We start from the raw sequence: 27,499 nt of genomic DNA, 5'->3' as shown, positions 1-27,499 counted from the left end.
GTGGCTTTTTTAAATATTATTAATTCTTAATCAAGTTAGGCTTATTTTCTTCACCGTGGATCACAGTATCAAAATAAAAAACATACAAGTAATAAAATTTTTTTTTAATAATTGTTTTTATAAATTAATAACAAACTCCCCAAACACAGAAATCATAATCTAAGTTGTCTAAATAGCAATAATAAGTATAAATAAGTGATACATGTTTGTCAGAGTTTTCAAGGCCGCTGATTACGAAAATGATGTTAAATTGACTATTTGACAGTTGACAGCTGTCAACTTCTGTAAAAAGTGATCGTTTTTTATAAAAAAGACAGTAATAAGGTTTTTGAGGTCGCTGCTTACGAACATGATATCAAATTTGAATTTTAACTGTTGACAGTTGTCAAAGAAACTGTCAACTTTTCTAAATAATAACAAATTATCGTCTTCGTTATTTTAATTTGTGTAATAACAAAAAAATCAGTTTTTCGTATTTTTAATCTTGTTTCTTTTAACTTTAAAATTTTTTTGAAAAAACTTAAATCATCTTCAATTAAACATCCACCAAGGTTCATTTCTCCGAAGAAATATCATATATATAAGGGGCTATCCATAAACCACGTAGCCTCTTGAGGGGGGGGTCAAGCAATTAATTACGACAAGAGGAAAAAATGGCGCTAATACATGTAATAGCGTACTACATAGGGAGGGGGGTCAAAATTCCCCAAAAATGGGGCTACGTGGTTTATGGACGGCCCCTAATAATTGAAAGGATGTCCTACAATCGGTGGAATTATCTAAGGATTATCTTTGGCCGTTTCTGGAGTTTTGTTGATACCCAGTAAGAAACGAAAAATTGAAAAGGATTGAAATAATTCAAACTCTGTATGGTGTAGTAGAAATTATCCAATACTTTTGAATGCCATTTCTGTCCAATACTTTTCTATACCATGATAGGACCACGTTTCGTCTACAAATGAATGCTATTCAATTCTTTTTGTAATTTTTAACAAAGACAAAATTTTTTTCTGAATGCTTTCCAATCCTATCCGAAATTATTACAGCCTGTCATTGTATCACTTTTCAATTTTTCATTGGAACCGCGTTTCTGCATGCATTCAAGCAATCTTCTGGATTTTTGTAATTTATAAGATACATACAGTGGCAGATTTTGTAAAAAGTGTTTGTGTTCAAAGAAAAACTTGCTGAAAAATTGATTGTTTACCAATTTAACGTCATTTAAACGAGTCAGGGCCGTTATTCTGTTAGACAATAAATCATAACCTAAAAATTTCAGAGACCTTTAAACACTTTTAACCCTCTTAACTGATAATTTAATAATTATTCATTTTTAAAATAGCAAATAATTCATGAGTTCAGTTATTTGAAAGTAATTGAACATTCTATATGTCAACAATATTAGTATTATATTATTATACTACTGTCGCGGAATTCAGAAGCATAGGGCAGAAATGGTATTTAAAAGGATATAATTTTTTTAATGCTTCTTAATCTTTGCTTTCTTACTGGATATTCAAGAGGATTGATATCGTTACTATTTATATTGCTCTCACTGGATAGAAAAGTATTGGACAGAAATGGCATTCAAAAGAATAGAATCTTTTTAACCCTAGAAGGAGTACGTTAATTTACTCACCCTCTAAGGAGTAACTGGGGTGTCCCGACACCCCACGCTTTAAACTTGTTTTATAAGGTTTCTATTTGACGTAAAAAAATTTTCTTATAATGAATTGATTGGTTTTTTAGTAAGGAATACAATAATATTGTTTATACTTTGATAAATTAAAAAAAATTTGAAAAAAAACCGTAAAAACCCAAAACAAACACCAAAAAATTGCAAAATTGACTTTTTTTTTACAAAAAACGTTGTAGTTTCTTAAGAATTTGACTAATTTAAAAACTATTTTAGGTTTTTAAAGTTAAATAGATACACTTTTAGGGGAAAAAATTAGTTTTTGTATTAGTTCCAAAAAACATAATTATTTGAACATCTGAAGTGAAAGAAATTAAAGACAATTGACGAATAGTGAAAATCATAAAAATGGACTTAAACAATTAATATTTACTAAAAATGGTGTTATAAATTTAAAATTTTACAAACTTAATATATCTGAATACATTAACATTAAAATTAATAACTTATGAAATGATTCTGTAAATTAATATTTAATCAAAGTTTTAATTATCAATTCTTAATACCTCTAATATATGTTAAAATATTATTAACAATATAGAATTTATAATTTAAATTTGACTGTCATATACTACATTTTTCTGTATTAGAATTTAATTTCTGACTGTAGAGAGAGCACAGAAATTTTTAATAAATCTTAACTCAAATTTCATAAGTTGTTACAAATACAGAATGTCTATTTTTCATAAAAATAGAATTTTTGTATAAAAATGTTTCTTTTTTATAAAATACAACTTTTTCATGCATAACCTATCAATTTATACTTTATTAGATGTTTTTAACTGATTAAGAACGATTTTTTAAAAAAATTTTAATTTACTTATCTTGACAATTTTTCTAACGTTAGGGAGTAACTGGGGTGTCCAGACACCCCAGACGTATTTTAGCAGGAGATAGAGCTCTTCCTAGAGCAAAACTTTTGGCGGCACATACAGGTGTCAAAAGATAGAGGTTTAAACTAAATTATCAACGGGTTTTGAGCGTAAAAAAATTATTGGTTAAGCCATGGGAATACTTTGAATTTTGCTTGGGGTGTCCAGACACCCCAGTTACTCCTTCTAGGGTTAATACTTTTCAATTTTTCCCCTGCTAAAAATAAAATCAGGAATAAAGAGAAAACGTCAGAAATTGTGATGTTTTGTGACTACTTTAACGTTTCCTGAAGCTTTTGGTTAATTCTGACTAAAGGGTTTTTTATGCTCCTGTTGAATCCTGATATTTATGGATTGTGATTATTGAGTATTGAAATCTTTTTTTTTATTTACAGCCCCTCACCGAAATATAGTCGGTAAATGTAAAGTACCGTTAAAACTTGAGATTTGTGCGTAGCCCTTTTTTCACAATAGAATCGCAGGTCTATTGTTACGAGGTTCGGGTCTCTAACCTAATTTTTATTGCTCAAAAGTTTTGCAATTTTAAAATTTCAAGTAAAATGAATATAAATTCAAAATCTAGAAATCTCCACAATTACAAATATCTAAAATTTATTATAAAAAACATTTTTTTAAGAAAACTGTAACGTATCTCGAAAACCGTAATTGATAAATAAAAAAGGATATCATTTTTTAATTTAAGTTCTAAAGGATATATTGCATACATGATAAGAGCATATTGTTAGATGAATTCTAAGTCGATAAAAAACAAGTATAATGTTTAAATAAGTATGAATATAAACAAATAAAAAGATTTCTCTTCAATTTTATGACGGTCAGTCGACCTTTTTTCAGGTAAAAAAGGGGTCGACTTTGTATAAAAAACCTGACTACTTTTGAAGCTTTCTGATTAAACATGACTCAAGCTTGATGTTCTGTGGCTGCAATCGTAACAAATGCAGCCTAAAATCATCAGAAATTCTGACTAAATTTCTGTCGTTTTGTGATTTTATTTTTAGTAGGGTCGTTTCTTACTGGGTAGTAACCTTGTAGGCAGAGAGGAGGGGCGCATGATTATTCCTCAAATTTCAATTTCCTAATGTTCAAAACATCGAAATTCTTATCATCGAAACATCATTTCGCATAATTTTCAGTTTTCGAAATTTCATTCAACATAATTTTTAATTTATCGATTTATTCTTTATCCTATTATTTAAATAGTCGAATTGTTTTTTAATATAATTTTTAATATGTCGAAAATTTTTTTGACATACATTTTGTTTTTCCGAATGACTATTTGTCATAATTATTAATCCTCCGAATTGCCATTTGACATAATTTTCAAACCTTCGAAATATTATATTACATAACTTTTATTTATCGAAATTTTATTTGTCATAATGTTCATTTACTCGAATTATCAAGTGACATAAAACGCATTTACTCGAATTCTCATAAGACATAACCTTTAAATCTACGAAATGTCATATTTCAGAAATTTTATTTGTCATAATTTTCATTTATTCGAATAACCATTTAACATAAAATTTATTTGTCCGAAATTCCATTTGACATAATTTTTAAACATCCGAATTACTTTTTAACCTATAATGCAAGTCACAGAAAGTTCATTTGTCCTAAAAATAACAATGAAATTTTCAAATATTTTTCTCATTTCTATTTCGATAAATAAAAGTTATGTAATATAATATTTCGAAGGTTTGAAAATTATGTCAAATGGCAATTCGGAGGATTAATAATTATGACAAATAGTCATTCGGAAAAACAAAATGTATGTCAAAAAAATTTTCGACATATTAAAAATTATATTAAAAAACAATTCGACTATTTAAATAATAGGATAAAGAATAAATCGATAAATTAAAAATTATGTTGAATGAAATTTCGAAAACTGAAAATTATGCGAAATGATGTTTCGATGATAAGAATTTCGATGTTTTGAACATTAGGAAATTGAAATTTGAGGAATAATTATGCGCCCCCAGAGAGGAGGGAATCGTCGCTTCAACTGCTTTCCGTTAAGTATTTACACGAGACAATTTCATTTTGTTTTGTTTAATATTTTTGTATAAAAAGTAAATTGATATTCATAATTGATTGATTTGTGTATATGTATGTATGTATTGATGTGTGCATGTGTTTTATATTTTATTTTGTATATATTCTGTTTAGAATGATATATGTAATATTTCTATAATTCATTAATTTTTACTAATTAATGTTCAATAAGTAAAAGGGCTGCAGTTCAAAATTTTCTTTGTTCGATAATGTTATTTTAAATTGATTAAAATTCGATCCGACATTTATATTTTGATTTCTTTTTATTTCAAACAATGACTTTATTCTCATGTAATGTGTGTATATTTTTATTTTATTTTTAAACGTAACTTATAATTTTTTTTTATTGTTTATACTCCTGCCCTATTGGCCTTACGCCAATCTAAATGATAACCAACTTTTTTTAAGCGATGATTGTATCAGTTCAGAAATCGATTGTAATAAAGAAAAGAATAATAAAAGGAGAATGACTAGTGTTCGTAGATTCTTAATTTTATGCGTGGTTCCAAACATAAAAGAAACTTACGAAAATATAAAACTTATATTTTATTTAACAAAGGTTAACTAAATACCATTCAAATTCGTGTCTAATTTAAAATTACTGTTAATCGTGAATATACAACAAACAGCAGCAGCTTCATTTCCCTGCCCATATTGTTTTGTACCATTACAATATTTAAGATCTGATGCAGGAGAGAATGTTTTATTGGTAAATACTGTTGTTTGACCCTTATCCTAGCGGTGTAGGAATGGCTCAAAGAAAAGTTGTTTGATTAAATATTTCTAACGTCAGAGATTGTGGTGGCCCTGAAAAGGGCCGTTTGTTTGTTTTTACCGTTCGAAGCTTAAACGTCGACGGGGATAAGGGATCGGTCGGACCCTATCACGACAAGGATTTGGGGAGAATGCCTCTGGGGAGACGCCCACCGGGATGAACAAAGTGTCCGAAGAGAAAAAGTGTGTTGTAGGGGACCCAATCTTCTCCGGGGTGAGCCCGAATAATTCCTCCAAACGGGACGCGCGTGTGGCTAGACTAGCGGGTGGCGGGGCTACCGAGGTCGGAGATCGGGGTGGAGCTTCTTCCACTGCGGGCCGATGGCCAGATGCCTCTCCACGAGGTTCTGTCGGTCGACAAGAGAGTGATGTCGTCGGGAGTGTCACCGAGTAGTCCGGAACCGGTAAATATAACACGAGGCGCGGAGGTCGAAGAATACGGCTACGGGGGTCCCGGGTGAAAGGATGTCCTCGTTTCAATTCCACGAAGAACCGGGACATGCAGGCGGCTGGCTCCGGTCGTTACGGATCGTAGTCTTAAGCTACCTGTAGGGCGGCGTTATGTTCCCGAGCGACGCGACGGTGTGCACGATGCCGAGCGGCCTTGCCGGAGCGGCGTCGTCGAACGGAGGTATTTGGAGAGCACATGCGAACCCCGACAGAACCCAAGCAAGGTTCGTGTTACGGTGGTCCACTATCGACGACCCTGGCGGTGACTTAAGGTAGATCCCAAGCAGGGTTCGTACTCAAAAATCCCGTCCAGACCACTAGGTGTCGGGTGCCGAACCCAATCAAGGTTCTGGCACTGTCCCCAGGTAGGTGTCGTATTTCTTTGCTCCCCAGGTATAACTCAAAAACAAAAAAATTCTTACGTTCGTCCTGAAAAGGACGGATATAACGGCAAAAGTTGTCGTCCTGAAAAGGACGGATGTAACGTCAAAAATTGTCGTCCTAAAAAGGACGGATTGTATGAGAACTCGGGTATTCTCCAGAGAGAGAAAAGATAACTCTACTGCTTCAAAGTATTCCAGTTTATTTCCCTTCAATCCTAGAGGGAATCGTGCACGGACTGGCTGGTTGGTAGGCCGGTTGGCTGGTAGACTGACAGGTCGAGTGCACGCTGGAAGGCGGTGGCTTCGGTTCTCCACGATTCTCGTCCAGAGAGAGCTGCGTCGGGTGTCGTCTTCTGTGTCGGTCCATCAACTGAGAGCGAGTCCGGGAATCGCACAGTATTTATGCGCTCCGTCCGGCCATAAGTTCAGGCATCCCTTCCTACTCGTCAGGAACCATTCGGGGCGCGCTTCGGTTCCCCCTACCGGGGGCGCATGCGTGGTGCGTCGGGAAGACAGTCAGTCGAGCGGAGACCATACCGCAGCGCTAATGTCCAACCTGTTCCATGCACCAATTTCCCGTAAAATACATTCTAAATTAATATTATTTGTTCGCTAATTGCAAAAAGTAAGAAATATTAGGAATATTAATAATGTAAAAGAAATAAAAATACTTTAGTAATATTAACATTATATCTACACATACATACGCATTCGGACATACATAATACTAAAAAGAAAAGAAACAACTCGCGAGTACAAACTAATAATATTGTAAAGATATAAAAATAAGGGAAAGGAGAATAAAGTAATAAGAGACAAATTAAGTAAAGGCCGTTAATAGATATAAAAAAATGAAAGAGAAACTAATGCGAATAAAAAGGGGAAACAAAATATATTAATATATATATATAAAAAAAATTAATAATTTAGGATAAATTTGCTTTCGTTGCATAATTCCGGAGTAGCAAAGTTGTGAAGGGCGTTGTTTCGCTGGCACTATTGTGTCGTCCAGCCCAGGTTCGGCGGCGCTGACATGGGGAAAACCCAGTTTTGTCGGCGTGGGTTTACGACGCCGATTTAGGAAATACCCAAATTTGTTTTGTCGGGCCTAGGTCTGAGACGCCAATTTGGGAAAAACCCAAATTTTGTGACGTATCATCCGTCGTACAACAATACGATGATTTCTGATTCTGAAGCAGTAGAAGAAAAATACGAGAATGATTTGAAAACTTTTGGCGACGAAACCTGCGAGCTAAAAAAATGCGTCATTTCAGAACTACATATTTTAACAGGTTTTGCAAATAATCATTTTTGGAACGGCTTAGTGCTGCTCTTAGGTAGAGAACGATCTTTGCTTGTAGAAATGCTTGTAGAAAACTACTAAAACATCCTGATAAACTTTAAGAATCTGAAATTTGTGGCAAAGTTGGATCTTTAAAATTACTACCCTTCGTTTCATCTTTTAAAGTCATGGACAAAATTGTCAATACTTCTTTCTCTACAAGAAAAGTAAATACCAAATCTTTTAAAAGTACAGGTAGTTATTATTTATTAATAGTATTATTATTTTACTGTTACCATTATTATTTATTATTATTATTATATTTTAATTTTTTTATTTACTTAACAGGAGTTAACGAGACACTAAAAATCTAAATGATGTTAAAGCATCTGTCTCAGTGTCTTATTTTATTGAATAAAAGCGATCTTGGAATATGGTCGGAACAAGCTGGTGAAGCGATTCATAATGTATTTTTAAAAAACTTCTGGAATCGATATAAAATCAATATGGTTGAAGTTAAGAGATATTTGTGTAATCTAAAAAAGGCAGTAGTCTATGCCTCGCCGGCAGAAAAGAAAAAATGGAAAGGGATCTATGTGCTGGTGGAATGAAGAACTGGTCTGTCTCAAGAGAGAATGCCACGCAGCAAGGAGGAATTTTACCCATTTTAAGGGAAACCTCCAGCTGCGGGAAACATGACATAAAGCCAGGCGTACTTTTAAGCAGGCCGTGAAAAGTAGCCAACACCGTTTCTGGAGGGGCCTAATCGGATACTCCGAGAAGGATCCGTGGAGTTTGGCCTTTAAGATTGTCTCTCAGAAATTAGTGACAAGGCATAAAACCCCTGCTTTGGATGATCCGATTTTGGTTCTAGAAATCATAAAGGCACTGTTTCCCTATGTGTAACCTAGCCCCAGAGAGGACTTTACTTACTGCGTAGAGTACGACGAGGAGCTCTTAATGATTGAGAAATTAAAAAAGGTGGCAAAGAGGACAAGAAGAATGGATTCTGCGCGCTTGTTTCCATCGACATACGTAATGCATTTAACTCCGCAAAGTGGGGCAATTGCATCAAAGCGATGCGTCGTAAAGGGGTACCAACCTATCTATTGCAAATGATAGACAACTATCTTAGCGACAAATGGATTGAATACAAGAGCGATGCATGTCATCTCAAACATGAAATGATGTGCGGAGCTCCCCAAGGCTCAAACAGAAGCTTTGCTTGTCACAAGTTAAAGATCCTTTGAGGTCTCGAAGATTCGGATAGGACAGAATGAAAACTTCTGGGGAAATAGTTTGAAATACCTGGGAGTCACGTTGGATCGAAAATAAAAGTTCAACATCATGATTCCCAATGTCGGTAATCCCAGGGAAAAGAAACGCCCATTAGTGGCGACCGTGGTTCAAACAAAGCAGCTCTACGCTGCCCCTGCATGGGCTAAGTCCCTAAAGAACCGCGACATCTCTGACGAGCTACTCTCCGCGCAGGGTGGTTGTGCGCGGAGTGGTTTTAGCCTATAGAACAGCTTCAACGAGCGCTGCTCTGGTTCTTGCGAGCCTCCCGCCATTGGAATTAAGACAGGAGGTCTTTCAGCTCAACAAAGATCGAGCTACCTCGCAAGAACAACAGAGTATGAATCTTGCTAAAGCGGTTATCCGCAAAGAGGCGAGATGTAGACTCGTTGAAAGATGGCAAGAGAGATGGGATGGGGATCTTAAAGGAGGGTGGTCATATCGCCTAATCCCCAACCTCGCCACTTGGCTAGGAAGAAAGCACGGAGAAGTTGGCTACTAGCTAACACAAGTGTTGTCAGGTCACGGATGTTCTCGACAGTACCTTCGTATTTTAAGATTAAGGGTGCGATCCCATATGAGCAGAATACGTCGAACGAAAGCAGAAAATCATGAGAGTGAAAAGAACAACAATATCTACCTATCTCTTTTGCACTCATGATTTTCTGCTTTCGGTCGACGTATTCTGATCACATGGGATCGCACCCTAACAGAGTAACAAAATGCGCCGACTGTGATGCTGTAGTAGATGACGCGGAGCATACTCTCTTTTATTGCGATCACTGGAGCCATGATAGAATGGCCATGTTTACGGTAGTTGGTTTTGAAATCAACGTCGACAACACGGTATCTACCATGGTTCAGAACGTGGACTCGTGGAGACATATTGAATCCTTCATTATTAAAATAATGAAGGGAAAAGATAGAGACGGGAGATGAGGTTGACCGGAGGAGTCCAGTGCTCAGCTGTATGTGAGCATGGGGGGAGGAAGACATTTAGTTTTCCTCCCTCCCACGCTCCCACATAGCTTGAGTGGGTTAATAGCAAGTCAAGGAGCAGGGTAAGGGGAAGAAGAAGAGCGGTCATTTCCACATACCCTGGAATTCATTACCTACTTAAGTAGCACGTAATGTTCTAGTGATATTGACAACATTGAGGCAATATTGGTCATTTTAAGACAGTGTTCTCAATATTGCTGTAATATTACGTGCTACTGGGGCAGGTATCTGAATTTACAGATTTTCTACTTCCGACTAAAATATATATATATATATATATATATATATATATATATATATATATATATATCATGCGAGTGGTTTGACATCGAGGTATAATGATGTGCACTGTCGATTATTGTCCGGTACACACCATTAGAACTCGGCTATCGATAAACCGGTTGTACTCAGAAGAGGTTTTCCACAGTTTCCTTTTCCTGTGCCGAGAAAACCAATTAGAATATTAAAAAATATTCCTCCATATTGGATCTGCCATTTTAAATTTTGAAAAATTAAATTCAGATTTGTAATAAGCAACCCCAAAAACGCCCGAGTATCCAGTTTTAAGCGAATTCATTAAATTTAAACAAACGTTATTTTGTCTTTTAAAGCCCTGAGAAAATATTCCGTTTATCTGCTTAGGAGATGGTATAAGTTATCCTTGGTTCACGTATATTTTCCTTTTTACTGGGAAGATAGGAATTTAATTTAAAACGGGTTTATATGCTATAAATATATATAGAAAGCATGCTACACAATCCAATCTTATCCGCATTTTTGTAAGACATTTTTTTTTGCTTAGAGAATTTTGGGAAATCTGCCTACAGATACCTTGGATTCCGCACTCCAAGGTTATGTGGGGTTGGTATGAAAAATAAATAGAAGAAAATAAAACAAAATAAATAAAATGAAAATTGTTCAATAAGCTGGAGACCTACTGCCAGCCCCGACCCACTAAAACCTTCGAGGGCGGCGCTCCAACTCTGTCGCTATTGCGACTTTGTTCTTTTCCTGCGGTGTAATAATGTTCAAATAGGTGCCATAATAGTATAAGTTATCCGCTAAAACAGAGCCCTTTTTCAATGTAACAAAACTTTTTTATTGTTATTAATACACATACATAATAAATATATGTCAGCAAGTAGAATTAAAAAAAATTTTATTTTCAGATTCGAGTGTTTAAAGAAGAAACTCAAGTAATTGAACACAGTATGGTTGATGCTCCATGTGGAGTTGTAGGTTTTCATTCTGAAAATGGAAATCCTCGTTCTGCCGCAATAGCTGTAGGTGCAGGTGCCAGTGTTTTCATTTTTAAAAATATGAGACCGCATTTTAAATTTTGCTTACCGTATTTAGATGCTTATCCAAAGGAAAGAGAGGTAGGTATATACTCAAATGTATATTTATATATTTACTCTCCCCACTCACGCAGGGTTCGAGACTCCCTAATACATCAACATCTACTTAACCTAGACATACAATTTCCTTACAACTAAACGCACGCAACCCTTTCACTATTTTATACTAATTAACTTAATTATAATAATTTAATTCCTAATTAGCAATCCGCCAGAGCACCGGGTTTCCTTTTCCAGTTCCAAATGCCTTCGCTTCGTCAAAACATAAAAAGAAAAACTAACAATACCCCTCCCACATCCATACCTCTTACACATCTCTCCAACACATGCTTCCATCCTTCTACTTCAGAACCACAAATTTCTACACCTTTTTTCAAATCCGTCTATCCAGTACTTTCACTCTTTCACTTCCTCACCTATTCTAAATCTACATAACCTATTCCATTTGTCATACTTTTTCATTCTCACGAAATACACCATGAAATACATGTATTTCATGGTGTATTTCGTAGAAAATATTTCATTGAAATATTCTTGCAATATTACACATAAAGATTCTGCAATATTGTGAAAATATTTCACAAAATGGAAAAATTTGTTAAACACCTCAAACCAATAGGAATTTTCTGAAATATTTTAAAACCCACAGGATATAGTAAGCCAAAAACTACTGCGCAGCTCTACAGGCCATAGAAACTGAGTTCGACCAGTGCGCATCATTTCAGTTGAATATTTCCAAAATATTTCAATGAAATATTTTCTCAACTTTCGCGTCAATATTCCCACATAAGCGGACATTTTCCTATTTGCAGAAATATTTCTAGAACTTTGCATTGAATATTTCAATCTTTCAGTGAAATATTCAGGAAATATTTAGGAAATATCATGTGCTGTGTGGATCTCTTCTCGTCATCTCTTTCCCAGTAAGAAATGAAAGATCTAATCGACGTCTATTCGACGTCCAAAACATCTATCTATGTGGAATCTAAATCGAGATCTGTATAGACGTCGAAATTGTTGTCTATTAGACGTCTACCGCGCAGAATTCGTCTGTTCATTCGAAAAAGACAAGTGATCTATTCGACATTTTAGATGCTAAGTAGATGTCTAATCGCTGTGTAGAACTTCGAATAGACAACTGCAGTGTAATAATGTTCAAATAGATGCCATAATAGCATAAGTTAATTCTTGTTGGTGAGCACTATCAATAATTGAGAGGTACAATGGACGATTTAAACAATCCATTCGATATCTGGGTAATTGCAAATACGTCTGTTAGGCTGGCAATTAGATTATATTAGATTACTTCCTGCAAAAACTTCATACAGTATTCGTAAATGTTACCACTAAACGCAATATCGTACACTTACTTGCTTCCCAGCAGTGTCAATATACCGAGTACGTCAATATAGCGGAATCAGTACTGATCCAACAATTTTCTTTGTTTTGCTTACTTGAAGAAATTTAGAAAATATTAAATTCTATAAAATGTGTGTAAAATTATACTAAACGTCTAAATGACAAATATAAATATCTTTAAAGTTAAACAACTTTGACATCTATATTTAACATTTCTAAACCGAATCTAGATCTAGATCTCCTCTTAACTTCTTAGACGTCGGTTAGACCTTTTATTTCTCTCTTTGTCATAAGGATGTAGTAACGTTTTTAAAATCGAATCCTGAAATAGGAAGTCTCGTTTCAGAATTCAGAAAACTTATTAAAATTTTATTGACTGTCCCGAGTACTTCATGCACAAACGAGCGTTCATTTTCTTCATTAAGAAGATTAAAAACATATTTAAGATCGACAATGACTTAAAAGAGATTAAATAACATTGCAACGTCGCACATTCATCAGGATATTTTGGAAAATATAGATATTAATAAAATGTTAAATGAATTTATTTCAAGAAACGATTTAAGAAGAAAAACCTTTTATTTGTGTTGAACACATTGAAAAACTTTTTCTTTCTTGTTTTTAAAGTAAATAAAGTATTTAATAATTAATAGTCTAATAATACTAAAAATAAACTATGAACATTATAATATAAATAAATACTTTTTTCACCTACAATCCGCTCCTTCATCCCCCCACCATGGAGAATAAAACTCCATATCTCAAAAATATTGGCTGCGCTGGCCCTGCTTATACACTACCCTGCAAAACTTTGGACTCACTTGAAAAAATTGTTTTTTGTGTATTTATCGCTTTTATTAACGTTCTTAGACCTTTTTTGTTTTGTTTTACTTAAAATTACTATCTGAGCACGTTTTTCTTTTGAAATTTGATTTGTTCTTGCCATTTTTAAGGCTATGACCACAATTTTAAAATAGCAATATTGATAAAAATATTATGAAATGTGCAATTGAATTCTTAATGTCAAATTGTCAAAATTTAAGGTTTTTTATGACTGTCGACGGTAGATGGACTTGAAAGTCATTGGTGCACATACCAAACAGTCGATAAATCGATTAAAATTGATTCGAGTTAGGAAGAAATAGTTAAAGTAATTTAAAGTTATAATTTTAAATATTGTCAATTTTACAACATTTTCAAAATTTCCCATTTTGATAGAATAAATAAATAAGTAGTTAAGAAAATGCTTGGATATGATAAATGAAATGTTTTATAAAAATATATTACATAAAATGGTTTACAATTGATAATAAAATCGATAAATGCGTGAAAAAACTATTTTTCCAAGTGAGTCGGAATTTTTTATTTAGGCATTATTTTTAAAACAATAAAAACAAAATTCTTGATCAAATACATTCAAATAAAGAATAGTTTCTTGATAAGAAGTTTGTTGATGTTTAATAGAAAAGTTGACTACATTTTTCAGTTAATTTATATCTCCCGCTGATTATCGTCTGTGGTTACTTTTTATAAATTGTAAATTAAATTAATTTTGATGACGCAGATATTAATTGGAATTGCTGTAACAATAGTTTGTGACCAGTAAACAATTTTTGTACTAACAATTGTTAGTAAACAGTAGATAAAGTTCGCTCAAAAAATAAAGAAATATAAACCAAACAATTTAAAAATTGATCAGATTTACTTGAAATTTATTACTCGGGGGTTTTCGGGGTCGTAGATTACGAATATCATGTCAGTTTTTAAAGATTCAAAATGGCGGTACCAATATGGCGACCGAATATTTTTAAAATTCACTAGATTCGCGTGAAACTTGTCACTCGGGGGTTTTCGGGTTCGCTGATTACGAATATATCAGTTTTTAAAATTTTGGGTTAAAAGGATCACTATAATTCTAGCTCTGACTTTATTTTTTCTGTATTGCCTTGTTGATAGAATGTATAATATTTTTTAGAATGGTGATACCTTTAATAATAATAATAATAAAAAACAAACCTGAAATTGAACTAAAGTTAAATTATAAAAGATAAAGTGTTATTCCTACGAACATCGTTTATTACATACAAATTTAAACCCCCTCCACAACGTCGTGGAGGGGAGTGCATTCGGTTAAAAAAATTTCTCATACTGAATACTTTATAAATTAAATCAAATATACATTATGACTTTAAATTAATCACAAAAAACTCGGCCATTAAAGGGTTGAAAGAAGGCTTTAATTCTTTATATAATCCACGGTATCATGTTATTACATATTTGGCGATGAGGTAAAAGAAAGTAAAATAAAAACGCATAATAAAGCACAGTGAATAAAAGTATGTGTAGCACAGCAGTAGCACAGAAATTGATTTTTCTTAAAAAAGGAAATAATCAGTTTGATGCTAAAGGAGTGTTTAATAGATCAATTGGGCAATAAGCACTTTCAAACCATTTAAGGCTTCAGGGGGGGACGGTATATATCCGGTTCTTTTGCAAAAGGGATTGGATTGTATTAGAGTACCCCTGTGTAAAATTATGAGAGCCTGTATAGCTCTTGGTTATACACCGGAGTCTTGGAAAAAGACGAGGGTTGTGTTTATTCCGAAGGCCGGTCGGTCAGGCTATACTGCGGCGAAGGACTTCAGGCCAATCAGCCTAACTTCCTTTATATTAAAGACGTTAGAGAAACTGGTGGATAAGTTTATTAGACAGGAATGTCTTAGAGATTTTCCCCTACATCAGGGACAGCATGCATATAGAGCAGGCTTCTTAGTAGAAACAGCCCTCCATTCGGCAGTAGGTAGAATAGAGGGACAAATTAGCAGTGGTGGTTATGCGGTTGGTACTTTTCTTGATATCGAAGGTGCCTTCCCTAACACCTCTAGCAAAACTATCTGCAGGGCAGCCAGGATGCGAGGCGTGCCCGAGCCGCTAGTTAAGTGGATCGACAGCATGCTTCGCGAAAGGGCCCTGGAGGCAGAGTGTGGTGAGGCCAAGGTAACCGGCCTTGTCTCAAAAGGGTGCCCACAGGGAGGAGTTCTCTCTCCTTTATTGTGGTGCTTAGTGGCAGATGAGTTAATTAGAAACCTCAATAGCCAGGGATATTATACGCAAAGTTATGCGGATGATTTCCTTATAATTATAAGAGGGCACTCAATTGAGACCCTCTTACAACTTACGGAACGTGCGCTTAAGATTGTCAAGGATTGGTGCAATCTGACTGGACTTTCTGTAAACCCAGAGAAAACGAATATAGTAGTTTTCACAAGAAAATATAAGGTACCGAGTTTGAAGAAACCGATATTTTATGGAAAAGAGATTTCCTTTTCTGAATCGGCTAAGTATCTGGGAGTAATCCTGGATAAAAAGCTGGTTTGGAGGGAACATTTCGAATATCAGTATAGCAGGTTTTGTACCGCGTTTTGGGCGTGTAGAAGGGCGATAGGGTCATCATGGGGACTAAGGCCTAATATGGTCAACTGGCTCTATCAGATGATCTTAAAACCAAGGTTTCTTCACGCGGTGGTTGTCTGGTGGTCTAGGACTCAACTGATAACGGTTAAAGAGAAACTAGGCCAACTGCAAGCAATGATTTTCAGGGGTATTACGGGGTCAATGAGAACCACGCCAACAGCTGCGTTGGGATTTATGCTTGCCAAGGTACCTCTGCATATTGCCGCGGTGAAAAAGGCGGCTCTTACTATGAGCAGGTTAACTGCGCAGGGAAGGTGGAAGGTTGGTGGTATACACACCAAGCTTCCACGCTCAATTCTATCAATACCAGAATTAAGTATGGTGCAAGATAGAATGATCAAGAGGGTGAAATTTAAACCCTGCTTTAAGATCATTACACCTTCCAGAATGGACTGGAAAAAAGGTTTTCCACTTGGGGACGAAGTCTGGTATACAGACGGCTCCAAGATGAACTGCGGTGCAGGCTTCGGAATTTATCGGAAAACTGGCTGCATTAAAGTGGCTGAGTCATTAGGACAACATGCCACGGTCTGGCAGGCAGAGGTCTGTGCGATTTTAACTTGCGCCCAAATATCCATTTGTAATGGAACAAAGGGCAAGAGGATTAGTATTTGTGTGGATAGTCAGGCGGCCTTGGGGGCTCTGAAAAATCCCACAATAGAATTAAAACTCGTCTGGGAATGCCGCAGCGTACTAGATGAGTTGGGTTCAGCAAATAGACTTTCATTGATTTGGGTACCGGGTCACTCGGGAATCAAGGGTAATGAAAGAGTAGACGTCTTGGCGAAAATCGGTTCCGAGACGAAATTTATAGGTCCTGAACCAGCAGTGGCAATAATGCCATGCTTGGTTAAGGGAGCCATAGAAAGATGGGGTAAAAAGGAACATGAGAAGTATTGGGCGAACGTTGGGGTGGGAAGGCAAGCGAAAACTCTGTTGGGGTTAGCACTTAACAAGAGGCGAGCGATCGATCTCCTAAAACTCGATAAGATCAGAGTTAGAACCGTAGTTCGTCTACTTACGGGTCATGGACTATTGAACTACCATCAGCATAAAATAGGCAGACAAGTTTCACCTATGTGCAGACTGTGTGGGGAAAGTAACGAAACTTCGACTCACATATTATCTGAATGCCCAGCGTTAGCTAGGATCAGGCTATCTAGCTGGGGTCAAGCAATTATTGACCCTAAGCAGGTGAGCAACCTATCGATAGAAGAGATACTGGACTTCTGGAGAAGAACAGGACTCTAAGAAGTTGCTATAAACGAGCGAACTGGAGTCTGGTACAATGGGTTCTATAACCTAGGTGCTTACTTTCCCCTCTTGAGGAAAATCCAGCTCGATCTCGGTGTCAGATTAAATTTTAGATTTTTTTAGTAGAAGTTAAAATAGATGGTAATAATGGAAGTAGATAGTGGAGCGGAACTGTCAGTAATGCCAGAAAAGTTGTATAGAAATAAATTTTCTGACATTCCCGTTAAAAAATGTTCAAAAATATTGTGAAATAACAGTCAAGGTTGAATATAAAAACATTAAGTTACGGCTCTGATTCGAAATCAGCGACACCAAAACCCCCCCAAGTAACAAGTTTTATGCAAATCTGATCAAATTTGAAAATTTTGAAAGTCTATTAATTTTGTTTGTTAGCATTTCTTTATTTATTATGCTTATTGTTTAATGTAAATTTTTAATTAAAAAAAGCCATACGGCAAAAGGAGGTTGTCCGTTTGACACAGAATGACCCATATAAATATATATTTCTTGCAGTAAAATAATGAACATATACTTAGTATTGGTAATTCAATGAAATTGTTTAATTTTTAGATCTGGCATAAAGCGGGATTGGAGGATGAGATCAATGTATTAAATTTAGCGGATGATTTAGAATTGCTTCTAAAAGAAATTGGATCTGGATGCTTGTCTCCTCGTACTTTGAAATTTCTCGCAATGGATAAAAATTTAAGAGCTAGTTTTGCTGAACAGTACCGAGTCATTCCGCTGGTGAGAATGAATGCAGTTACCACAATTAATCTTTCTCGGAAAGATTCTTGGGCTGACTATCATTCAAGTTTTATCCTCATTGGAACAGAATCTGGGGAACTTTACATGTTAGATCCCAGGTACGATTTATATTTATGACTTTTCTGAAAAAAGTGCTAACAAATATTTTTTAAGACAAAAACTTAGCAGATTTTTTTGGTTTGTTTGTTTTCTTTGGTTCTAGTTTTTTTAAATTTGCCTTGAAAATTAACTTTTCTTTATACAGTTTCCAAATCCACAAAAATTAATATTTTTAAAATATCTTAACTACTATAAAGCTAAATATATCACAGATTCATAAAAACTTTGAATTTTTGTTATAAATTATATCGTCTAATTGGAATCTTGCCCATTGATTTACTCTGTAGAAAAACGACTGTCAAGGCTGTCACTCCCCCTTAAATTATATAATAAGGTAGATAAAAATACTTTTGCATTTAGATGTTTTTTGTTTCTATAATTGTATGAAATAATTTTTTTTATTAGGTCATTTTTTATGTCCGAGAAAATTGCAATTGGCTGGCCACCAGTTTCCACAACTTGCACTGGATTATGGAATGGGGACGGTCAAATAATGGTAATTGGACGAGAAGGACAGTTGGGTTCGGTAAAAAAAGGTAGTCCTTTTAAAATGTGGGATAATATGCCGGCTCCAGTTGTATCTATTGCTTCTCTTACTTGCGAAGGGGCAGCTGTCGTTCTAATGGACGGAACCTATTGTGGATTTTCAAAAACTGTACATAAGCATAAGTATATAAAGTTATCACTTTATTTCCTGTCCTGTAACTTTATTTCCTGTAAACTAAACTAAAAAGTTACAATCAGCTACACCCTTTTATTTTTATTACTTTCTTTAAAGTTTATTAAAATTAATTTTAATGTTAAATTATTTTTTTAAATAATTAAATTTAATAGAAAATTGCAATTAATAATAATTATTTTATTCTTACATTTTATTTTTATTGTAATTTTAAAAATGATTGCTATTTAGGGAATAAGGATGTGGCAAACAAATTTGCCAGGAGTGTCGCTAGATCTAGTCAGCTTGCCAGTTCAGCAAAGTGTGGTTTCCTTATTGGCTGTGAGTGTTGCAAAAGTTGGAATAAAAATTTATGACGAGAAGCATCACGTGGATACGATTAAAATGATAGATTCTGTATCCGCAATTAAGGTATTGGACGATTATTTATCTAATTGTTCCATATTTATGTTTACTGTTACATTTTTTTATTTAAGATTTATTTTTTTCAGTTTTTCCTTCATTTCTATATTGTTCAATTTTGCTTTCTTTAGCTCTCAGAGAAATTTTTTATTTTATTATTACATTGCTTGAAACTTGTTTTAAATTTTTAAAATTTAATTTCTTAATTTATATGTTTACAAACACTATTTACTTATAAATATTAAATAGCAACGAATTAATACCAAAAATGTGGTTTATATCCATATTTACCACTGGGCCAGTACTTTACCGTTGCTCAGTTAAAATCCGACCCTGTACAATTTCGCCGGTACGGGCATAAGACAAACTGTACAACCGAGCCGGTATCATGCCGGCCGGTATGATTCGAATTAACTTTCTTACAGCCATAATGTGCTGTCATGATATATTTTCATTATCTTAATAATTACTAGATATTAAATTGTTAGATGAAAATTGAGAAAATAAACTATTAAGGGAAAGTTTCTTTTTGCCAAATATGAATAACTTGAAACCGAACGATTATTTAAACAATCATAAATAACACTTTGCTTTTAATAATTACAGTACGGAAGATTAGGACAGGAAGAGCGAGCAATGTCAATGGTGACTACTGGAGGAGGACTTTGCGTGAAAATTTTAAAACGAACAGCAGATTTTTCTGTTCGTTCATTAACATCTGTAAATGCTAATAGCGACAGCAATTTTGCCGTTCCAAAGAAAACAAGACTTTTTGTGGAACAAACGTTACGAGAAAGAGCAGAGGCATCAAAAATACACAAAATATTCCAACAAGGCTTAATACGATTGAGATTGACGGTTGCAAAAAAGACTTTTGAAGCTTTATCCAATCATCAAGAATCAATGTATAATTCTATCTCGATAGAATCTAGTGTTTTCGGATTGGGACCAAGATATAGAATCCGATCGATTGTTACTAATGTCACTGAGGATGCGTCCGAACCTGAATTGTTCTTTGTATATAAGACAAACAACATTGACTGTAGACCTCGCATTTCGAGAGTTCCTATTTTAGCTCCTGGTGTTCCCATTACTTTTAGTTCAAATGCGACTTTAATTAATCATCAACTTCCCGGAAAAGTAAAACTTCTTTTATGCAAAAAAAATGTTCTTAAACCTTTACAGACTATTAATATTGCGCTTCCAACGTCTGAAGACGATATTGAAGTTTAGAATAATTTATTATTAAGGGGGAGTGACACCTTTGAAGTGCCTTTTAAACCTGTTTTTCATGAATTTTTTTAAGACACAGGAATAAAGTAAACAAAATTTGGTTTCGAGGACTTTATTTATTAACTTTTTAAGTTTACAAAAATATATTTATACTTAAAAAAAGTTTCAATTTGTTGCCTACAGAGGGCGCCGAAGATGGTCTCGTTTCTATGCAGGGTAAATCGGTGGGCAATATTCTGGTTAGACCGTTTAATCAAAAACCAAAATTTAAAGTTTTTCTGAATCTGCGATAGATTTAGCTTTCGAGTACGTAGGATATTTTAAAAATATTAATTTTAGTGTATTTAGCAGCTGTTTGATGAAAAAAGTCGATTTTTAGAGCGAAATTTTTTCAAAATATTTATTGCAAAAAAAAAAACAAACCAAAAAAAAACCGCTACGTACTCGAAAGCATTAGTAAATGACGAACAAAAAAAACTTTGGCCGAAGTCAATCCGATCAAAACTGTTCTGGCTAGACTGCCCACCGTTTTGAAAAATGTCATTTCGAGAAAAACGCATTTAAACTTATGTAATGTGAAAACATGAAAAATGAAACCACTGTTAATCTACGATGTCTGCACCATATAAGTGACTTTCTACATTAATATTTCCTTCATTTACATCCTTTAGAGCAATTTGAAGCTGTCTTCAGTATTCTTGAGCTGCTACGATAAAAGAAAAAAAAATAGCCAATGGCGCTAAAAAGAACTCGAAGCGCTCTTGGACACCTTTTACAGATTTCGATTTTTTTCACATAAAATAACTTCGAAATTACTTCTTATGATATAATTTCTATTCTACACCTCATAAAGTATCGTTTAAGCAAAAAAAAATAAATAAAATCAAATTTTTTTCGGATCAAAGGTGTCACTCCCCCTTAAGAGAAGAGACTAGTGAAAATTCAACTCATCTAAATTCTTGTTGTTTATGGGTGATTTTTTTGACAAAAATCAACGTAGACGTTGATAGACTTAAGAGATTTTTAAAAAAAATTGTTTGTTTTATTTTATTTTTTAATTTATAATGTGTAGTTTTTATAAAGAATATTGATCGTTAAATAAATATTACACAGTATTTTATGATAGTATCTTTAATCTTTATTTTACAAACTTTCGATGTGAACTAACTGGAAAATTATTGATAATTTAAATAAAGAGAGTAGAAGGGGTATTCCATGAGTTCACAATAAGCCGACAATGTAATGAAGTAAATAACAAGTATACAATAATATAATGAAGCAGGTAATAATCTCAAACTGTTATTGCGATCCTTCAGGTCATATAGCGACTATAGAAGATTGTATAATTATAACTGAACATGAATATAGTATTTTAATACAATGTTTATATTTATTGTTGTTTGCAATAAGTTTTCAAATAAACAGTTTAATAATTTTTACATGCGGTTGATTCTAGGTGCTGTTACTTTGGTGGAATTATTCAATGCAACTAATAACCCTCCTAAAAATACACCTTAATAAACTGTATGAACAGATAGGCTTAGGTTTCTAATAGTTTCAATAAGGGATTGCTGTAGGGATTTGTTCTATTTTTTCCTAAAGGTTTTATAATATTTCTTTAAAATGTTTATATGAGGTTTTACAAGGTTGTAACAAATCTTTATTAATTACAGATTATTTAATTAAAGCAAATTAAGACAAGATAAGTTAGTTTTTTAAAAGAAAAGCAAATATGTTCAATTTTAGTGATGTATGAAATTTATTCTGTCAAAAATGAAATAAATCTAGTCTTATCTTTTTACAATTATATGTTTTTTTCTCGCGAGTTGACTTGATATAAAAAAAGAACAATCTTCAATCAATCGGACACTTACACAATCTACATACACGCACAATCAAATATATTTGTAGTAAAATTTGTCAAACAATATTATAATTAAAATGAGTCGAGAATTAACTCATTGCAAAGAGACATTTTTTTATTTATTTGAAGAAAACCAAGCCCAACGGTAAAAACCAATAACAGGGCTACAAAATGTAAACTTAAAAATTACAACTTAATAGCAAATCGTCAACAAATCACGACGCTTGTTTTAAATACTTATGTGTAGCCATTACAAACTCCTTCAAGGATGTACAAAATAAATCTAAATTTTCATCCTTATTTTTAAGAAATAAATCATTCATATATGAACGCATACATAAGATTCGGAACACAGAACCACTGTCAAGCGTACTTACTAGCTGATCGCGCGGGGGGTTCGGGGGGTCTCCCCCCGACGGGATATAGGGGCGGAGCCCCGGTCAGGGGGGGGGGCGAAGCCCCCCGACTACAAAAAAACCAACTTAAAAGAATAATAATAATATTCGACATTTCAAAGAATCGCATTTTATAATACCCCAAGCCACCGGACGCGTCAGGGGGCGAAGCCCCCCGAAACCTAGTCGTGTAATTCGACGTATTAATAAAAATAATATCATTAAAGAATAAAAACAGAATTTTTCACACGAGTGATCACGAAAAGGAGGTTAGAAACTCTCAGTATTTGACAGATACTGTGTTGCTGCTGTAAGACACGGTAAATGTAGTTAACTGAACGAAAACATAATCACGCCTCTTCTGGACGGAATTGCAACTACTCGAGCGTTACAAAAATACTCGAACAAGCACAAACAAAGCTCTTTTTTGAACTGAACTGTCATTCGCAGTATTTTCGTAACTACGTACTAAAAAGAATAACTTTACATTGGCCTACGGAGAGACAAATAACGCCATTTTTATGATTGCGTTATGAAAAGAACTATTTGATACAGTAGCACTTCTATTAATAGAGTTATTTTCAATATCCTGGATCCTTTCTTCTATACTTTCAACACGAGATTCCAAAGCTGTAAATCTAACTGAGAAGTTGTCAACTTTTGTAGACAAGTTTTCAACAGAAGTTCTAACATCCCGGAAATCCTGTTTCATCTCAAGGCTATGTTTATCTAATGAATCATTAAATGAATTCATATTAGTTTTGACAATCTGACCAATCATATTTTTTATTTCATTAAAATTAAAATCAAATGATCTCTTCTCATCAGCAGGGGAAGTTGATCTAGAACCGCAACATTTTGTAAAAGAACCATCAGCATTCTTCTTAAGTTTAAAAGCACATTCTGTATGAAACATTGCTTGACAACCTGTGCATTTCGTAGAGGGACCATCACCAATTGGTTTTTTACATTTCCCATGCGCACATCAAGGACCAAACGTGAATATAATAGATTTTGTGAACTTTTCACAAAATCTATTATTACAATTATACGTTCATACAAACGTTCGTCACTTTTTATATGTGTCGGCGAATATCAATCTCCACATCAACGACAAACTATAGGATCGGACAGGTCCAAGTATTAGAATTTTTTAAGATTCAATTACCTTCGAGTAAATTAAAATTTTTTAAATGTACTATTTTAGAATTTTTGATTTTATTATTTTTTTAGGGGTCGTTCATAAACTACGTCACACTCCTAGGGGTGGGGGGTGTTAAGCTGTGTGTGACGAAGTGTGGAAAAAAATTTTTTTTTGTATGTAAAAAATGTGACGAAGGGGGGGAGGGGGTCAAAATCAGTCCAAAAAAGCGTGACGTAGTTTGTGAACGACCCCTTATAATTTTTAAAAACTCAATTATTTTGAAAAGATTTTATCAAGTTGCAATTATATTTAAAAGATTTTACCAAATTGCAATTATTTTTTAAAAGATTTTACCAAATTTCAGTTTTACGGACATTTTTTAAAATGTAATGTAATTTTAAAAATATTGTCTTTCAAAAATTATTTAGAAATATTTTTGAAAAGTTAATTTTACGAATTAGTTTATTAAAATTTTTAAAAATATTCTACATTAATATCTTTAAAAAGAAAAATAAACGGTTTCAATTATTATAAAAAATTGAATTTTGTATTTAAAATTTTAAATAATTGAATTCTCAAAGAACTTTTGGAAAATTATTAAAAATTAATATAGATAATTGATTCAGAGATAAAGTTTAGGTAAAAATTGTGGAAAATATTAGAATTTTTTTAAGGGTTATATTTTTCATTTCTAGAAATTATTAAATTTCAGAAGTTGAAATTTTTAAAATTTTATTTCTTGTGAAAAAAGAAATAAAAAGTATTTAAATATTTATTTATTAAAATTATTCAAGTTTTGAGTAATTGAATTTAGAAATCATTGAAGAATTAGGGAAATACAAAATAAAATTGTTGTGTCAACACTAAATTAAATAAACGACTTTATTTCTTTTTTTTTCCACTAAAGCGACTTTTTTTGTTCGTTAAAGTGAATCCGAGGGCTGTTTCGCTAGAAATTAAAAATAATCTCTAATGAAAATTTATTTTTACTTATGAAAGTTTATTTTTTTCAATCTCTGCATTTCTCGAAATTAAGTCGCAGAAAAAAATTCATTTAAACTTTTTATTTTTCACATTTTGTAATTTATTATCGATCTTTTCGCATTGTTTTAAATTTGCAAATCTAGACAATTGTCTAAAAATTATTTAGTTTTGTGTTTTTTGGACTAAATTAAAGAAAAAAAGATCTTTTGAAAATGTAGAGAATTTTGACTTAAATATAAATAAATAGAATTTCAGAGAAATTCTTTTTTTCCAGAGAGTCACTGTATTTAAAGAGAAGAGAATTTCGTGTAGAGAAACATCGTTTGCAATTAAGAAGTATAAAATAGTAATGTAAAATTGAGATTATAGTAGCTGCATATTATTTCGCTAGAATTAATAAATAATCTCTAATGAAAATTTATCTTTTTTTATTAAAGTTTAATATTTTCAATGTCAGCGTTTCTCGAAATTAAGTAACAGAAAAAAATCTCTTGAACTGCTTTATTTTTGAGATTTTATAATTTATTATCGATCTCTTCGCCTTGTTCAAATTTTGTCAATTTAGACAAGTCTAGAAATTATTTAGCTTTGTTCTGTTTTGAGACTTAAAATTAAAGAAAAAAAAATTTCTTGAAATTGTAGAGTATTTTGACGTAAATATAAATAAAGGCTTGTTTCTTAAGAATAAGTTCAAGAGAAAGAAAATCTCTTTTAATCGTTTAAGTGTTGTTCACACATTTCAGTTGTTTATTTAAGGAACTTTTTGTGTTATTCTTGTATAGTTAAGAAAATTTTATTTATTCGATTAACTCAAGTTTGCGAATTTTAAACAAATGTCTACAAACTATCGAGCTTGCGAATTTTCGCCTTAAGATTAAAGAGATAAAAAATTTCCTTGAAAATGTAGAGTGTTTTGATGTCAATGTGAATGAAGTTACGAGTTATTACAAGTTTATGATCCGATTTTTGCGTGTTCCTTAAAAATAAGTTCAAAGAGTGAAAATTTTCTTTAAATCGTTTAAGCGTTTATAAAAGTTTGAACAAACGTTCAATGTGTTCACTCTTGAAGTAGTTGCGATTTTTGATTTTTTAAAGTAAGTCATCTTGCAGTGAACTACTACTTTAGTACACAAATTTTTTATGCTACGCAAGATTTCTGTAATAGATTGATACGTGAAATTATTTAAAATGAAGGTCACAGTCGACAATTTATCTGACACTATTTTAGAGTTTATGTTGCTCGAAAAAGATGAAAAGGAACTCAGTGAAATTGATTGCTTAAACTTATATAAAGAACTTAAAAGTCGAAGTCTTGCTGAAGAAGGCAAGTGGTTCCAAGTTTGCAAGTAAAAACTTGCAAACTTTTACTTTTAGTAAAAACTAAAAGGCTATTCGAATCCATCAATAAAACAGCATATTCCGAAGTGTAATAAATTATTTTTAAATCACTTTGAGGAAATAAAAGAAAAAGTTTTAGCTTCAACAAAAACAAATTTCACAAAATTAGCAACTGCATCTGAAGAAAGAATAAATGCATGCGAGGATAATGTAGTTCACGTTGTTGTAGATGTAGATCACGTTGTTGATGATGAATGTGAAAATGATGTTGAAAACCGATTTACTCCTGATTTATTCGAAAGTCGATTAACAGATTCAATAGACGATTGTCTAGAATCATTAAATTCGCCAAAGGAGGAAAGAATTCAAGATACACAAGAGTTGGAAATTATAAGAGAATCTGATCAAAACAAAATGGTAGAAAACCAACAAATTTCAATAGAAGATGATACTACCAGAATATTGAATTCTTGTACTGAAAATATTTCAGAGGAAGATACTCTTTTATATAGTCAGTTTAAACTAGAAAACAAAAATCTATTGCCAGTTGAAGACCAAAAGGATAAAATGGAGCAAGATTTAAAAGAAATAGAAAAGGTTGAAGAAAAATCACTTTCTTACAAACTAACAGAAAATGAAAACATTTTAATAACAGCTGAATTTTGGTCAGATTTTTGGACAAGTACTTACAAATTAAAAATTGGATGGACTAAAAAATTTAATGAGCATGTCGCTAAAGTCTTTCCTAAATGCAACATGATCGTTAAGAAACACTTTGCACGAGAAAATCCTCGTGCAAACGCAGCTTCTCTCTCTGTTAGTGCTGTATGTAAAAATTCGTCATGTGTTTAATTTCATTCAAGGCAACTGACAAAATTGTCATTCCATATCGTAATATAACTATGATTGTTACTACTACATCTGGAAAAATTTGTCATAAAGTTTGTGACAATGTGTGCCAACACATTACATGCGAAGAAAAAATGAATAAAAGTAATAAGGAAACGGAGAGGAAAGATCCTGGTAAATATGAAGTATTAATGTTTTCATCTGCTGACTCAAAAATTATTGTCGACAAAAATGATACAAGTTTTATAGGTTTACATAAATTCATGGTAAATTTCATTAACAGTACTGATATAAGTTGGATTGGTAATCCAAAAGGATACATACAGGATTTGTCTTATAAACCATTCCACATCATTATGTCTACTGAAAAACAATTAAGATATCTTGTTAAAGAAATTAAGGAAAAGAAATTTGTAACACTTTGTTTTTGCAGAGATAAAAATGCAATTGCAAAACAGAATGGACTAG

At 33.2% G+C, this 27,499-nt stretch overlaps 1 protein-coding gene across 3 annotated transcripts in view; it reads left to right on the top strand.

The window, feature by feature from the left end:
• LOC122508783 (Bardet-Biedl syndrome 1 protein homolog) overlaps nucleotides 1-21,660 on the top strand; it is a 44,297-nt gene extending 22,637 nt beyond the window's left edge. For 2 of the 3 annotated variants that reach the window (XM_043622327.1, XM_043622329.1), the window contains 5 exons: nucleotides 11,001-11,210; nucleotides 17,847-18,142; nucleotides 18,549-18,798; nucleotides 19,054-19,233; nucleotides 19,831-21,660. In XM_043622327.1, coding sequence (XP_043478262.1) covers nucleotides 11,001-11,210; nucleotides 17,847-18,142; nucleotides 18,549-18,798; nucleotides 19,054-19,233; nucleotides 19,831-20,457 — 1,563 coding nt within the window. In that variant the 3' untranslated portion in view covers nucleotides 20,458-21,660. The remainder of the gene's footprint in view (nucleotides 1-11,000; nucleotides 11,211-17,846; nucleotides 18,143-18,548; nucleotides 18,799-19,053; nucleotides 19,234-19,830) is intronic. The other variant, XM_043622328.1, reaches the window with a different exon arrangement.
• Nucleotides 21,661-27,499: the final 5,839 nt, after the last annotated feature.

Source organism: Leptopilina heterotoma, unplaced genomic scaffold (assembly GCF_015476425.1).
Source record: "Leptopilina heterotoma isolate Lh14 unplaced genomic scaffold, ASM1547642v1 Lhet_57, whole genome shotgun sequence".
Classification (NCBI taxonomy): Eukaryota; Metazoa; Arthropoda; class Insecta; order Hymenoptera; family Figitidae; genus Leptopilina; species Leptopilina heterotoma.
The sequence above is the reverse complement of the archived record's forward strand: the minus strand, read 5'-3'. Positions and strand labels throughout refer to the sequence as shown.